At 37.9% G+C, this 17993-nt stretch overlaps 1 protein-coding gene across 1 annotated transcript in view; it reads left to right on the top strand.

The window, feature by feature from the left end:
- ldlrad4a (low density lipoprotein receptor class A domain containing 4a) overlaps positions 1 to 17993 on the top strand; it is a 75787-nt gene that overhangs the window by 26984 nt on the left and 30810 nt on the right. Inside the window, exons 2-3 of the mRNA XM_052533140.1 lie at positions 1063 to 1520; positions 10697 to 10834. Of these exons, the coding sequence (XP_052389100.1) occupies positions 1481 to 1520; positions 10697 to 10834 (178 nt within the window). The 5' untranslated portion in view covers positions 1063 to 1480. The remainder of the gene's footprint in view (positions 1 to 1062; positions 1521 to 10696; positions 10835 to 17993) is intronic.

Raw genomic sequence — 17993 nt, 5'->3', positions numbered from 1 at the left:
TGACAGCCGCAAATGTTTAGAAATTGAATTGCATGATACATTTTAATACTCTCTTCCCATAAATTGTGCGTCTGAAAGGCAAACTGCAATTTTCAGAAAGGTCAGGTGCAAAAATAACTGTGTCCACACCTTTTCAGTGATTTTTTTCACTGCGCGTATTTAGTACTATTTTAACGCCAAAAGACGGTTTGTGCTGGCGCAATCTGTTAGTAAGTCTGTCCCTTAGGGTCATGTTCACCAGACAGCAAGCAGACATGTTTCTTAATGAGTGTTCACATAGTTCTTCAGTTTGAAAACATCTGGACTGAGTGCAGCAGAATGGAACAGAATGTGCAGGTCTTGAGATGCATTTCTAAAAGTTGGACTATTGGCAGATGGTGTTAAACAGCACTGATTTTGTCAGTCAGGTCACAGGTGCTTTTTTATGGTCTGGTTTAAGCCTTTTGCTTTTATTACTGCTACAGCTCTACAGATTCAGATGGATGTCTGACCATTGCTTTGCTTCTTGTGCTGTTTTTTTGTGCCTCCTTAAGGGTTGTGCTTTTAAGATAACATTTCAGCTTAAAAATAGTCCAACTTTTAAATAATTCCACTTCCATTCTCTTGAGCTCCGTCCAGCTGTTTCTTAACCTTTTGTTCCTAATGGCTTAACTGTCACATTGTCTATTGATAGATAAGAGCCATCAAACCCAGACTGCCATGTCCAGAGCTGCCCTACACATATTTATATTATTAGCGTTGTCTTTTCTCTAACATTTGTACTTTTGCTAACAATGTTTTGCTTGCCTTTTCTTGTTGAGCGGACTTCTCTTCTCCCCTTTGTGTTTGAAGTATAGATGATTTTACTTTCAGAGGTGTGCACGCCACCCCCAGTTATATTTACCTCCAGATTTCAAAGTGCCACCCTGCTGTGTTTTTGCATCTGAACAAATAAAGAAGGTTGTTTCTCCAGTGTAGCCTTCCATATGTTTCTCTTCCGAAATGAACCAGCCAAGGGGAACGGGAATCACTTGTTCAAATATAATCGTGTTAACCAGTTATCTCTTTCTCTTTTCTCCGCAGTTCTCCTAAGATGAAACTCCAGCACTCCTGAAGAAGGATGACACCCCTGTCACATCGGATAGGACGGTGCCTATGGGCATCTGTGTCACTCACATGCCAAGCCTGAAAAGTGGAAAGAAAGACAGTGCTAGAAGACACGTCAAACACTTCCAAGCTTTAGAGTGAAACTTTGCACAGTTGGCCATGGCTGCATATCCATGGCTTGGAGGATAGGATCCCTTGTTTAGCAAGCATTTTAACAACAGTGAGTTTTTAAGGGGTCATTTAGCTAATCCAGCACTTCCTTTGGCTCAGAGGGTTTATAGAGTAATTGCCACACATGAGCTGAACCAGAGGATCCAAAATGGAGGTCACACACCAATGCTCTTTCTACCAGACTGGTTAAAGCTGCATTCAAAAGCATTACTGCAAGGGCAGTATGCAGGCAGCTGACTACCCAGCCACAAATAATAACACAGGTAAGAATCGCCTTACCCCTTGCACTAAGTAACTTAAATTTCTCCTAAAGTCTCCTGAGTCTCAATTAAGTTTTACACATAAGTGAATTAATAATACTTTAAGCTACATGCTACAATTGATGCACAGTTGCTTGAAGACGTAGACTTCACATCAATTATCAAGATTATCTATGGGTCCTCATAGTTGCTGCAGTTATCACATAACCACACAAGTTACCTTTCCCTTTTTATATCCACAACAAAAGGATAAGTAATGTCATTATTCGTCTTTTTAGATTGTTATTATGTTATTATTAGGGTTGCAAAGGGGTGGAACGTTTCTGGTAAATTTCCAGAAACTTTCCAAAAGTTCTAAATGTTCTTGGAAATTTACCAGAAATTTTCCACCCCTTAGCAACCCTTGTTATTATTCATAATAATAATTACCAGGTGGCAAAATATATTAGTAATTACCTAGTAATGTTCCCGTTGAAGTCCACTGACATTCATCTACTCTCTTGTCTGGTTTGTTTGTTGGACAAATTGGTAGATTCTGCTATGATTGGTCAGATTTCCTGTCAATCAAACTCCCTGTGAAAGGTCAATTGAGTTATACCTTCTGCCAATCATTAGCATCATCTGATAACCCCCTGGTACTCAAAATGGTGCTATGGATTGCTGTTCAGGTGCAAACTTACTTGGTGAAAGAAGTGAGGCCGGACCGCCACTGGCACCCCTTTAAAAATATTAGAGCACGACGCCCTATATGTGTTTGAATAAAGTCAAATCATTTACTTATTAATGAAAAGTTGCTTAGTTCACCTTTACGTTTTTGAGAATACATGACTTTTTAACTGGAAGGAGTGCCTATCATGTTGGTAGGTTGTGTTTCACAAAAATCAAAAAACAGACTGTTTTCAGAAAGTGAAACTTCTGCCTTTGTTCAGGGCCGGCCAAGTGCTGACACTGAAAATACTCCAGTATCCAGCCTTTTAATATCAGATGTGGAATTTGAACTTGGAGTGGAATTTGGAGCCATACATCCAAAAATTCCTGAGAGACCTGAGGTAGAGGATATTGTTTTAACAACTGGATGGCCCCCAAGCTGAGCCGGGGTCACAATGTTCTGCTATTTTATTCATCATGGAGAGAAATGAAAATCCAGAACATTCTGTTCAAAAGCATGTGATGGGCTCTCCAGCTGAGGGGCAAGAGCGCTGGCCCACGGTCTCAGGCAACCTGTCAGTCAAAGAAATCACAACAGAATGAAACACTTCAACTTAGCAAAACCAAACAAACGCTATAATGTTGGTTTGAAATCCACATAAAAATGACCATTGTGTCATTATTTTCTCACCTTCATGTCGTTCCAAACCTTTAAGACTTTTGTGGATCTCAAAAGAATAATGTCAAAAAGGTGCTTCTAAAAGCATCCATAAAGCTAGTGACTTGTGTGTTGTGTTGTTCTTTGCGTTTAATTCAAACATGACATGCAATTAGTTTGCTAAAACATACCATAGTTTAATTTAAAAAATTTGTGAAAATTTTTAATAAAAGGATACTTGTTTTCTTTTCTTTTTTTTTCTCAATCCTTCAGTTATAATTTTGTTGCATGGAAATGAGCAGCTTGAACATTATTCAAAATATCTTTGTTTATGTTCCATGCAAGAAAGGATTGACATTTGGGTGCGTAAATAATGACAATGCTTATTTTTGTGAACTATTGTAACTTAAGTTATCTAAAATACAAAATGACCATGGTTTATTACTTAAAAACCATTTGAGAGAGACAATCACAAAGCCTAGTAAATGTAATTAGACAAAATACTATAAATAACAACCCAACTATCATGTAATTTGTTAGATGTATGTCTGTAGCATTGATCAGTCAAGTCGCTTTTCGTTTAAAAGCTATTTAAAGTTCATTTTATCCCAATCACAGAGATGTATGCAGCCACTGTTTTTGCGTTGATATGATTTGATTTAATTTGCTCATGATTTTGCCTAGCAACAGAGGCCGAAGCTACTCAGTTTTGATGCTTGTGCTCACTCACTCACTTCACACACACATACTTTAGTCTTCATGGAGTAGGAATTGTGTTGGTGTTTCATGGCAGAGGCGTTTTGAGTGTGGACAGCTTCCAAATCGATTCCCGTCATTTTGTGAGCCCACAGCACACAGGTTTGCGTAGGGAGGTCCGGATAGGTTGGGGGAGTTTAAAGTGGGCCGAATGCCGGGGAATACGGCGGTACTAAACAAAGAGGAACGAGGGAGATGACTCGCAGGGTTAAACTCTGGCTAGCTGTGCTTGTTTTAGGGTTTGAGCCGTGGCGGTGGACCGACCTGTTTGAAAGCACCAGTGCACTTTAAATCTGTCTCTTTAAGTTACTGACATTTCAAAATTAGCTTAATAATTTTCAACTTTAAAAAAAGACCATCACACCAGCTATATGTAGAACAGTGTCTACTCCTTGTCTGTTTTACATTTTACTCAGAAATGTTAATAAAGTGGGAACATATTGCGACGGCTGCTCCGTCTCGCACTTTTTGACTCGGTTCTGCTATGCATGCACACTTAATTATCCGAGCTCAGCCGGCGGAGGCCATTCGCTTCTCACCACGACACACACCGCTCCCCCTCAATGTGCCGGCAAATTTGGCGCAGAAATTTTCGCAGGCTTATTTTCTTTTCATAATAAAGGAGCCAAGACCTGGAGGCGGCGACAGACACAGACTGAGGGAGAAAGACAGGGAGGGGAGTGTTGAAAGTGACAAAAGATATAGCATGATGTGTGGGAGACGAGGTCCAAATAAGATTAAAGGTATTAGGAACAAAACTCATTTTGCAGCATTTGGAGGAGAAATCCAGCGGAGAAGTGCTCAAGACAGGTGTAATACAACAAGCCATGTTATCCAAAACTAGACGGAAAAGTATCAATCCATTTTTAAGAAGTGAAACACACACTATGTTTCCGGCTAATAAACTGATACACATTTTTTAAAGGTGGTGTGTGCGTCTGACTTCTTTCGTCTTTCTCCTATGCCAGCTTAGCATGCAGAGGCAACTATCGGTAAGAAGTTCGTAGGTTGATTTGTAAATGTTGCAGCTTTGTGGCACTATCAGAAGATTGCTCTGTTCGTTTAACCACCCCATCCAGCTTTACATGGCAACTTTAACTCGACCAGTGATGGGATCTGAGGGCGGGACTAGCCCTTTGTCCAACCATTGGCAGAAACCTGTTTGTAAACAGTTATTATTTTCCATTCGGTAATGCTAACTGTAACGAGACATACTTCATTGTCAAGTTGCTATAAGTAAATAACAATAAGTAAATAACTGTCATTAAAAGTCAGAGGTGAGTAGAGTATGCAAAAAATGGTACTCAAGTAAAAGTACAAGTAATTATAGAAGTAATTACTCCGGTAAAAGTAAAAATAATCTTAATAGATACTTGAGCAAGAGTAAAATAAGTATCCAATGAAAAAAACTACTCAAGTAGTGAGTTACTAGTTAAATGGCAACATTTGCCCCTGCATTATTTACTTGAGGGCAATTTTATAACTACCTTATTAAATATGTTTTAACCATATTTAATTTCACAAATTTAACCAGTTACTTCAATCAATCTGTTATCTAATAATAAAAAACAAAAACAGGATCTCATTAGAGCTAGGGTGAAGCCACAATATTATACATACATATAAAAATCATTATTGTTTATTATTGCAATAATGCTCATTGATGCATATGAGATCTGATAGAAACTGGAAAATCGTGAACCGTTTATGAATTGCTTTTTACAGAATAGATAATCAAACGTCTCATTGGTTATTTCAGTAGCATGACAAACAAAACATTGTACAAACTAAGAATAGATTATATAAAGGAAGTGAGCAAAGAACACTGAAGCACTCCACGACTTTAGTCTAATGTGAATTATACACTAACAAAAACACCCGATATAATCACTGATGCTGTCTACTTTGCACAATCAATTTCTTTTCTACAGTTTGTTGTTCATGCTGATGAGAGAATTGACCAACGATGATTCAGAATTCAGTCAGTGAGCGCATGCTACCCCAGAGTTATCCGCAGTAACCAATCAGAACGCTTCTGATTGCACATTATTTTAATGAGCTCAACAGAAGCGTGTGATTGGTTACAATGCTTACTGCTGCAAACCGTGCTCAAAAAGAATTCTGATGCAACGTAATAAGTTAAAACTACCGTGAATTCAATGCTGCAATCGACACTTTTCATTCATTTCATGTTTTACTTCATACACTAATCATATACTTTAAGTCATAATAGATAGCTTACCACTACTACAATGTATTACTTATATGAAAGGAAATCAAATGTATTCCTGTAGAATCATTCTGAGACAAAACATGCAGTGTTCAACCATAGAATTTTCAGATGTGCTTTCTATTGACTGTAGGTACGATTGAAAAACCTCAGAAAACTCAATGTGTGTAGGGAATTGAACAAATCATTTAAACTGATTTGTAAACACTTTCAGACAATGTTTTTCCAATCTTCTAATGTCCAATTTTGGTGAGCATGTGTGATTTGTAGCCTCTGTTTCCTGTCTTCTGCTGCTGTAGCCCATATGATTCAGGGTTTGATGCATTGTGCATTCAGAGATGGTTTTCTGCATACCTTGTTGTAACGAGTGAATAATTGAGTCACATCTAGATACCTAAATGCATTGAGTTGCTGCCATGTGATTGGCTGATTAGCTATCTTTGTTACCAAGCGATTGAACAGGTGTACCTAATAAAGTGGCCGGTGAGTGTATATCTTAAAAACAATCAGTGGTATTAAACATACAAACAGGGCCAGTGTTTCATTTCATCAGTATTACAACTTAATCTGCCACTATAAAGCAGCTCTCCATTGTGTTCAATTTTTTCCCACAGACATCTCCCAGAACTAGTTTAGTTTTGGCTGGATTTTGTTCGAAATGACGACATCAGTTCGTTCTTCAATTAAGCTTGATGTATATTGGTGCCTTTAGTCATTGATTAAGGCTACTAATGTAAGCAATCCAGGCTTTCTTAAGTCTTTACAGTTAATGTCACTTAACACTTACGTAATAAAGTGTACAACAATAATAGCCAATAATTTTAAGTAAACTTCACTGTCATTCTCTGCATCCAAGGCATCCAAAAGTTGGCACTGGTGGTGCTTCAGGATGGGAGGAGCCTATTCTGGAATGGAACGCCCACTGTCCATGATCCAATCAAGTCCCGTCATTCATTGTTTTTTTTTTTTTTTTTTGGTAACACATTCACTATTAACTAAGAATTTTTCCCCAATAAGGTATTCATTGTACTAGTGATGTGTAGGAATTGGGTCGCTTAAATGATCTAGAATATGGTCATGCAGAATAAGCCAAGGCATTAATATGTACATCGTAAGCACTTAGAAATAGCCAATATGGTAGTAATATGCATGCTAATAAGCAACTGGGTACTAGTTATACGTGTTACCTAATGCAAAGTGTTACATTAATTTTTCCTGTTGGAAATCCTGTTTCACTTTATGGTCACATTATGGCAGTTTCATGATGTCAAGTGGAAAATTAAGAAAAAAAAATAAATAAGACAACGAACCGCAGTCATGAACAGCTAGCACAATTGGCCTGAACTTGCCAGCGGACTCCAAATCCCAAGTGCTTGGTTAAATTTAGGCACTGAGACTTCTTTCACACCCATCCATCCCATGATCTCCACCGGCCAAGCAGCCGCACACAGATGGCCTTGTCTGACTGCTTCAGGGGAGCGGAGGGCAGGTGACATCAACAGCTGGACCAGGGAGGAGAACCCAGACACGCGGGGTGGTTCGAGGTCTTATCAGGCTCGGATGAGTCATGAGAATGGCATGCGATTGTGAGACGAGCGGCCGATGACACAGAGAGCGGTCATAGAGCATCAGTTTGGCTGAGCAGACATGGAAAGCATGTGAGAGAGAGTGTCTTGCTCTATTGCAAGACAACTGCTGCATCAGACACACTGACAAATGTACTAAACAACAGCCTAAAGGCCTGCTCACGCCAAGGATATTAACAATATATATATAGTTTAAAAAAATCATTCTTAATTCAACAAGATAGCAGAAGTCAACACCACAGTTATAAAGATAATGGCACAGAGGAATTTTAACATTGGAATCACTTACAGATTTTTTTTTTTCCAGCTGATGAATGATGAGAGCGTTTAAAGCGTCACACGACAAAACGAATCACTAATCAAACGAAAAATTTATACTTGAGTAATTATTCACTCACAAAGACCCATTTTTCTTGTTTCTTGAATAAATCAGAGCTTTTGAATGAATCGGTTGAGTGAACCATTCAATAATTCATTTTAATCCCTGAATTGATGTGGGGTGCGTTTCCCAAAAGCATAGTTGCTAACCTGTTAGCATCTTAGTTGGTTGGCAATGGGAAATTGTAGTTAGTTAGTTAGCAACTATGCGTTTGGGAAATGCACCCCTGCGTTGTTGAATGAATCATTTGACTGGATGATTCAATGACTCACTCATAAAGGCAGTTACTTTACATCAACTCCTGGCACATCAATGTAACTTACAGAAAATGTAATCGAAGGAATCTGTGCAATTAGGAGTTTAATGTGCGGTCGATAATTGCATCTGATTCAAGTTGGTCACGCAAATGTGCGTCCTTGACTGTTGATACAGACATGTTTGATACCTCAAATCAAGAAGCTTGTTGAGTATCGGGATGCTTTTTTTCAAAGTCATTAGACTTAAATTTAAAAAAAAATAGTTTTAGTGATTAGACTTAGATTTAAATTAATAATTAATAATACAACTAATATTAGTATATACAGCCTTACCTGGATACATTATTACAGTAGACTATATTGTTGAAAACCATGAGCTCTATTATCAGCAAAGCTCATTTTATATCTTACACACAAATACACATATGTATATTCACGTGAAGTGATGTATACTATAACAAATCTCTACTGCCTGATTTTTATTTTATTTTGCTGAAAATGTTAACTATATTATCTCTCAGGTCTTTACATAAAGTTATAAATATATCTAATTATGTCCAACTTAATATGCTTAAGCGGAGAGAAATCAGTTTTCAATAAAAAAAAATCATTTTGCAAGGGGACAAAAGTAACACTTTAAATAAATGTGTAAAATATAAAATGTACTCCACTATTTTTTATTTTTTTACCGTGTACATGCAGTAAATTTGCAAAGTGTTATCTGTATCTGTACTGCTTGATTGCTTGTATTATCACAAAATGTAAAGTATAATTTACCAACATTAATCTGCTAAATGCAACAATAAGGCATGGAAATATTAAGATTAACATTAATGTCATAATTTTCTGTAAAACAGCAATGTGTATTGTAAAAATCACTAAACAAATAAATTGACTGTGTTTTTATTCTGGTAGATGAAGAAATGGGGAAGAAATCAGATATACTTATGTCTGAGTGATGGCATAAAGTCCACAGCCTTATGGAAGAGACTGACCAAAAAGTAAAGCAACCAGCCACAAGTTATTTTAATTTTCATTTCTGTGTTGGATTACTCTAAAATGGTACAATATTGGACTGGCAAAAAAAATAAAAATAATAATTTTCATTTTCATTAATATTTGTACACAAATTCAAATATTTAGAGAATATACAGAAACAGTTACAGCAGTACAACAGTCATAACAGTTCTGTTCTTGTATATTTAATTTGCTTCAAGTGCCTCAAAAAACAAAACAAAATTCTTTCATTGATTTGAAAGCCATGAACCCAAGCACCCTAGCATTATGTCACTCCGTTTGTTCAGAAATTGTCTGCATGGCTCAGATTTTGCTCTACATTTCTAGATCATCCTGAACCTGAGTGACATGCCAGGCTGTCTGCTCGAGACAGATAGATACTTGTCTGTCCTCACGAGTGTGTTTGAGTTTGTTTGGGCGTTGTGTAGAGACTAGCGTCTCAAACACGGTGTCTCATTTCCCCTGCTGGTGATCAAATCTGCGATTAACACCACAGACGAGACAGCGGCCGGTGGACTGCCTGATACAAGCTCGCAGAAATGGTTTTGAAGTGAAGGTTTTATGGTACATGTTATGTCATCGGGTGCGGCGTCAGGTCACGCATCATGAGTCTGGGTAGATTACAGACCCTGTAAAACACAATCATAACAGCCCTGACCTCTTTTATTCACAGCAGACTGCCGAACAACTGCCTCATGTTCCCTCCCTCGAGATCTTTTAAGTTTCCTGACTAACAAAGCTCTTTAAGAAGGCTTTTTCTAATCAAATTACATTGTCTTTATTTAAGCTCATGTTTGATCTTCGTGTGCTGTTGATCGATTCCTTATAGAAACAGTTCACCCAGAAATGTTAATTGTCATCATTTAATCGCCAAACTCGTGAGACTTCAAAAGAGGAGAGGCTTTGCAGAATGTCTGAGCTGCTCTCTTCCACACAGTGACACTGATGCACATCCTCAGGCTTTCAAAAAAGGAAACAAGCATCATTAAAGTGCCATGATTTACAGCTAATGATGACTTAAATTTGAGCCTGTTCCAGTGTTATTATTAACTAAAATTAGGACTATTAAAATAAATGTTGTTTTTTAATTTGAAGGCTGAAATAAGAAACAAAAAGTGTGAATTAGAAAGCTTTCCTTGGTATTACAATTAGTATAAATAATATATATTATTTACAGGAAGACGACTGACATGTGAAGCAACCAACCACAGTTTGTTGACAAGATGTTTTGGAAACACTAATCTATAATAGATGATACCACATCAGCAAACTGATGAGCTGATTTAAAACCTGTGCACTCTGAATTACATAAATTGTTTGGAAGGCAGCCAATCAGATTGGAGCTTGCGGTTTTAGCCTGCTGTTGACATTTCTGTGTGCAATATCCATCAGACGGTCCATGGGCGTTACCGTCTGAGGTTTAGACTAGTCTTAGAGCAACTGGGTAGACTATAAAGTTTTGAAATATCTGCTCGTCTTGGCGCTCCACCCAAAGCTGAGATGTAATTGTGCATGTGGTGCATTGCATCAACCTGCAAATGCTTAATTATTCAGTCTGTCTGGTATGTGATGCCTTCAGTTGTATAATAGTGCCGCATTGTGTCATAACAATCCTAGAAGACGCATTTCTCTCTTTGTCTTACTGCAGAGTGCAAGTTCCACTGCACCAATGGCAGATGTCTGAAACTTCTCTCGCTGATTTGCAATCATCTGAATGAATGTGGAGACAACAGTGATGAGGAGCACTGTCCTGCTGCTGTACCTCCACCTCCAGACACCATCCAGTGTAAGTCCGTCCGCCCACCTCTGCATCTCTGACAGGTGATATTGCATCAGCTACTGTAGAAAACCACTGGGCTACAGTCAAAATACCCTTCAGAAAAAGTCAAACCAAAAGTAGCTGCATGCATTGAAGTGATTTTGTGTCTTTGAATTAAATATTTATTCGATTATGTGGTTCAAAAAGAGCACTGTTTATGTGGCGTAAAATGAAATGAAACCATTGCTTTCTTTGGTTAATGGGCTTATGTAAAAAATTACACCAAAATGAACAAAAATGGCCCACAAGTTCACGATAAAGATGCAAATGGAAAAGTTAATTTCTGACCCAGGTCCAAATGAACCAACTCACAAAAACAAATCAGACTTGGTGCTGGAGAGCAACAGTTTACTAGTGTGTTTGAATCAGTTGCAAGGCTGGCTGTGCATTATAAAAGTGACATAAAAACAGCAACATGACACTTACTCATTGGGAAGAATAATGGCTTGCTACTGGAAAAGCTGCACTATTTTGAAAACAGCTGAACTGCTGTTATGCGACTGTAAAATATAGGTCTGTGGTGTCGCCCAGATCTCTTTGCTTTGTGCTCTCTGCTGTTGTATTTGCTGATCATCCTGTTTTATTGATACTTTGTACAGCATTATGCCACAAGATGCCATGTGGTGCAGTTATCTTACCACAATTATGCTAGAAACATACCGAGCACAAGTGTGAGAACAACTCTTCTGCTGAGGAATACAGTTCATTAGCATAACTGTAGATGATACTGCAGATATGTTGACTTGGTGCATTTAAACAGAATTTCAGCTGATGTGCGTTAGCTGTGCAATGAAAGGGGCTTATCCAGTCAGATTTATTCTGGTTTTATCCAATATTACTCTGTATTCTCTATCAAGCATTGTACAAACTGAAATATGTAATGTATACTACACATTGTGTGAAAATTGTTTTAAAAATAAAAGCTAAAGGTTGCAATACTAGCAGCAGAGCATTTTAAATAACCAAAGTTACCAAACCACAACCAAAGTTTTAGCAAATCAGAGGTTAAAATGTGCTATTCCCTCCTCTGAACATATCAACATTTAACTTAGTTTTTTCTGTGATTAAATTAAAGTTAATATTCATGTAAAATAGCATTATTTGGGATGCATAAAGAATCTTTAATCTTAAATATGATGTTTAATCACAAATATCATTTGATTGATATTATTGCACTCTGGTAACAAGACAGCAACTGTATGATGCATTGTTTTAAAAATGGGAAATTTTTGCATTTAAAGAATATAACATTCAAATGTTCACTACTATAAAAATGTTGAGGTTGGTAAGATTTTTTTTTTTTTTAAAAGGATTTTTTAAAATTGTTTTTAAAAGAAGTCACACTGCTGTGCTTAAGGCTGTGGTTTTTAATTAGACAATATTGTGAAATAATATTACAATTCAGAAACAAAATGCAGTTTATTTCTATTAATATCACATGTCACATGTTAATGTCACATGATCCTTCAGAAATCAGTATAATATGGTGAGAACAAAAAAATCTTGTTGAAAACATGTATTTGCTGCTTAGTATTTTTATAAAAACAAAATTTTCAGTATTGATGAGTAATATAAAATATACAAAATATACTTTTAGTGTCCTAAAAATATTAAATGTCTTTAAAAAATATATATATATTTGTATTTATTTAGTAGTTGTTGCAGTCATACTGTGCATTTTAGAACATAATTCTGTGCTGAGCAGTCTTTGTGCTCAGCATTATCTTCTGTCCATTTGAAAGCCGAATGCATCATTATATTTGACTCTGTCGGCATCAGTGCTAGACTGGTTGTTGTTGAAGGTTGCATGTTTTTGTTGCTTTGTCTTTTGCTTGCTCACTGCTTTTATGTGTTTGCTTAATATGAGCTTTTACCGAATCGGTTTGGGTAGTTATTTGTATGACCTTCTCCTTCCATCATGTGCATGAATGTGTGCCCACAAGTGTTCGAATCTGTGTTTTTTATGTGGACACTGTTTGTAGATGAATATGTGAGCTCTACATCTTTACCGCGCACACACACTCTGACTCTTGCTTGATATCAGTTATCTTGCAAGGCCAGTTAACATAAGAAACATCCAGACAGATGGTTAACGCTTTTAAACTTCAACAAAGGTGCTCAAGGTTCATTTTAGGACTGAGCCGAATTAGCTGCTTTTAATTCACCAGTGCTGTCCTCTCCATATTCTGTTGAGCTCTGCTCTCTTTGGAAGTCGCTGACTCTAATAGAAAGAAAACTTATGGTCAGTTGATTTTCTGCTTTGATGCTTAACACTATTATTCACTCTCAAATACATTTAGATTGGCCGAGGGGACAAACAGGGTTGGTGATAGGTGAACAGTAAGCTGTTCTATTCATTTTTTAAATTTAGTTTTTACGTCTATTTATTTTAGTTTTAAAGTAGACATGAAGATGTAGAGGAGTTTGTTTCTTCATCAGATTTGTAGAAATGTAGCATTTCATCACTAGCTCCCCAGTGGATGCACTGCAGTGAATGGGTGCCGTCAGAATGAGAGTCCAAACAGCTGATAAAAACATCACAATAATCCATAAGTAATCCACACCACTCCCGTCTATCAATTGATGTACTGTGAAGGGAAAAATGAAAAGTGAAAATCATTGAGGTGTTTTAACTTAATTTTAATTTTAATTCAAACCATTGTTTCTAGTCAAATAATCCATAATAACGCGTGTGAAAAATCATTCCTATGTTGTCCTCTCACATCAAAATCCACCAATATAGAATTATTTAGTTTTTGTAAACGGTGCTTGATCTCTGCAGATTTCTCTCCTGATTCAGACAAGACAACTTTTTCACTGGAAAAAAAGCAATATTATGAATAGAGGACTCTGGTATTTTAGCGAGAAGCAACAATATGTTGGACTGGAGTCGTGTGAATCACACGTGGATTGTTATTATCAGCTGTTGGAAACTCATTCTGACGGCACCCATTCACTGCAGAGCATCCATTGGTGAACGAGTACATTTCTCCAAATCTGATGAAGAAACAAACTCATTTGCATCTTGGATAAACTGAGTTTGAGTTACATTTTCAGTGAATTTGTCGTGTCCATTTCCTCCTTTTTTTCTCTTTCTCCTTCCCCAGCAGCCATCTCTTCGTGAACACTCCCCACGCTGGGATTGCTCGGTTTTGTGTGCTTTATTTAACATACTTTTTTCTATTTTTTCCCTGCTGTCTGCTGAACAAGGGCCACTCTTTACCGATGGAACGGGTCCAACTGCTGCACTTAAAATATTTAGCAGTCTGGGCCGCATGTTAATGAAAGCGTCTGCGGCTGGCTGCTATTTTAGAGACACCTGTGTGCGCCGTGATTGAATTTTCAGAAGCCGAGGAGTGCTGATTTTTGTGTCGAGAAAGAGACAGCGAGCAAGAGAGACACAGAGGAGGCAAAACGAGAGATGGGGGGGGGGGGGGGGGGGGGGGGCAAAATGATTTCAATTCTAATGGCCACGGCGGTAGCGTAGCGCTCGCTCAGACAGATGGATCATGAATATGGTCTAGACGCTTGGTGTCTGGGTGAGTCAGGGGGCCTTGTACGAGAGGGGCCTTCACACTAACCCACCTCCACAACACACACACACACACACACACAGACTGTGAGTGGAGAAAATCAAATCCTTTTCAGGCAGAAATTTAATGTTTATCATCATACGCTCATCAGAAAGACAGGAGAAGGAGGTGACTCAATATCACAGGAGGCTTTGGTTCAATGAAGATGACGATGCTGACGTCGTTGTTAAACATCATCTCTGACATTGTGTCTTAAGAGGCTGTTCACATATCGCGCCTAAAGACGCGTGGAAAACGCTAGGCGCGCCGCTTTCTCCTTCTTTCCAAAGTGCTCTGACAGAAGCTCCCCTGAGGCGTCTGTCTTTGCTAAGCAACCATGAGGTGCTCTCTTCATGAAGACGCGGAAATTTCAGCAAAGGATAAATGGATTTGCAGCACTAAAAATCGCTCGCAGTAGCGCTGCTACTAAATTTATTTCAAAATTGCAATCCATCAACGTTGTTACGGGAAAGGATGAAGCTGATTGGTTAGTTCTTGTCACATGTTCACTTGCGGCATTCTGAAAAGTTGAGATGTTTTTAACTCGATGCGGTGCGGACGCGCCTGGAAAAAATGGGCGTGTCGCACCGCGTGCGCGTCGCTGACCGCGTTGCTTCCATTATGAGCGCGCATGCCACGCGCCTACATTGGAAATAACGAACTTGCGCGCACAAAAGACGCAAAATGTGAACGGCCCCTAAAGGGATCGTTTACTCAGAGATGAACATTCTGTCATCATTTTCTCTTTCTCTTTCCTCTTCCTTCTTCTTGATCAAATAAATGCAGCCAAGGGGTAGAAAAGGAAAAAGAGGCTTCTTTCAAAAACATGAAAAATCTTAATTATTCCAAAGTCTAGGTGTCATGTGACAAGTTTCCACCATCAAATAAAAACACACAGACGGTCAGTGAGTCCATGTACTCCACCAAAAATATGTGTAAATGCTAATTATTGACTGATGGAGGACTTGGGACAGAGATAAGTGTGAGTGTGTGTCTCGGTGAAAGAGGGTGATGATGGCTGCTGAGCTGGAAAATCTAGTGACTCAATTTGTCCGGCTGCTTTTCCTGCTCAACATGACCTTCCCACAGAACTATGTGTGTGATACTGACGTACTCATTACACTCCGCCAGTTTATCTGCAGTCGGATTCTAGCGGTGATGTGTGTTTGGGGTCAGAGGTCACTGTCACGTTCCAATTCATCGTACACTGGAAATATCTGCAAATTTATGTCATAATATGTAAGAATAGATCTGTTGCTAGTCCAATCGTATCCTTGTGAAAAAGAACTGTGCTAATTGTGCCGAATGTACACTTGTAGTATAATTGTAGTAAATAAATAAAAACTGTACTTGCATATACATTTCAGCTAATTACATTTGATATCAATTTAAACTGTAATGCATTTTCATTTAATCCCATTAAAATGTCTGAAATCATTACATTGAGTTTTCACTATATTCTTTTAAAATGATATTAGTTCTGTAATCTTCTTTTTTCACAAGAGTTATATAGAGTTAGAACTGTTTAAACTCACATTAGCAATCTGCTGTGTCATTAGTTGAGCTATTTTAACATGACACAATGTCTTCATACAGCGCTCGTGTCATAAGATGATAAAATAACATCTCAGTGACCAAAGACATCCATCTACTGCATGTGCAACGGGACAAACGACTGCAAAATAGTGCAGATGGGACACAAGAATGTGCCCTGCTTGAGCTGAGGAGCTCACATTATATATGATCAGTGTTTACTGGATCACTGAACTTTGGGAGGTGGAAATATCTTGATGCACGGACACACAAATGGAAACAAAGCAATGAGTCTATGTCATTGGAGTGAATTGAAAAGCACTGTCACTAGTTCTGTCTGTCTGCTGCGCTTAAACAAACACTCATATCCTGACGCGTGTAGCCTGCAGAGACCAAGAGGATTTGTGTGCTCCAGAGAGAATAATCCCAAAATATAAGACAATGTGAGACACACAGAACACGAGGGAAGCTAAAACCACATTATCAAATCAAATCATCGTCTCTTTTGCATTTGTAGTCTCTTAAATGCAGGGAGAGGTTCAGACAAAAATATTGCGAGATGATAACATGTTTCATGTCGCCAGCGTTCAAGATGTCTGCCTGTTATTTGTCAGTCCGGTGGAGTCAGCCCTTAAATATTTTTCTGCTCCCTCCCTCTGGCAGTTGTGCACAGAGTGTGTTCATCTGTTTGGGGAAGGAAGTGATTGTTTCGATGGTGAAGTGTACACTACCTCTCTCTCTCTCTCTCTCTCTGCAGCAAACCCCAAAACAGTCAGAGACAGCGCATCAGCAACAGGAGGCACTGCAGATACATGGTTTTAAAGCTAAAGTCTGCCTCCAAACTCGACTGTTTAGAAGTGATCTAATCTCACGGGGGACAAATTAAACTAAATGTTGTCATAGATTGAATAAAGTTTATATAGAGTGGAATGTCCCAGTTTATGTGCAGGGAAGAGTGACGAGACAATCAAGTCATCGGTTGGCTGTTGTTTCCGAGATGATGGAAGAGAGAGACCGTGTTTTTCTGTGTAAGAAATGAGACCGTTCCTGCAGCTGTCAGCTGATCTTTGGGTGTAGTCTGTCGAGCATAAATCAGACATCTCCCATCAGCACATTCGGATGGGATCAGTGCTCTAAAAAGGATGTTTGAGTTACGCTTATTAATCTTGATTTTTGTAGCGATTCGAACAGGATGTAGCTCTCTGTAGCTGTTGCTAAGGTGGAGGTGTATGTTTGTAGCTGTTATAGAAGATCATGTGGACTAGATGCATGTATTTATATGTGATTAACTGTAATTCCAGACATTTTGATCAGTTTTTTTAATCAGATGCAACTATCAGATCAATTTTGAGTGATAGTTAAGACATTCGTAATGTTACAAATGATTTCTACTTCAAAATGCTGTTCTTTTTAACTTTGTGTTTATCACAGAATACTGAAAAGTAAAATCTTAAGCAACTGTTTTCAATGATAATAAATGAATCGGCATATTAGAATGATTTCTGAAGGATCGTGTTGCTGAAAATTCAGCATTGCATCACAGAAATCAATTATATTTTGAAATATATTCCAACAGAAAACAGCTATATTAAACTGTAATCATTTTTCACAATATTAATAAATATTGCATTTATTTTTTAACAAATAAATGCATCCTTGCTGAACAAACAGTAATGACCTCAAACAGTAGTGTCCAGTTTAATACACTTTTGTTAATCCAGCTAAATGGCATTTGAAATCTAATTTAAGTACAGTAATATGTAAAGTTGTGATTTAAGCACCAATACATCAGAAACAGCACTATCTGCAGATTTTTCTCACCAATTCTGAATTTAGTATTCAAATGATCTTGTAAATGCATTTATAAAAATACAGAATCAAATCCTCACTCAAAATCAAACTGAATTTCGATGTAAATTGAATTGTTCTGAACTTAATCTGATAATAAAAACCTCTGAATTAGGAATGAGATCAAATTGATTTCCTTTCTACCTAAGGATTCATACCCCTAGGGTGCACAA

Source organism: Carassius gibelio, chromosome A19 (genome assembly GCF_023724105.1).
Source record: "Carassius gibelio isolate Cgi1373 ecotype wild population from Czech Republic chromosome A19, carGib1.2-hapl.c, whole genome shotgun sequence".
NCBI classification, from domain to species: domain Eukaryota; kingdom Metazoa; phylum Chordata; class Actinopteri; order Cypriniformes; family Cyprinidae; genus Carassius; species Carassius gibelio.
Note: the sequence above shows the minus strand (reverse complement) of the source record. Positions and strands in the feature narration are given on the sequence as shown.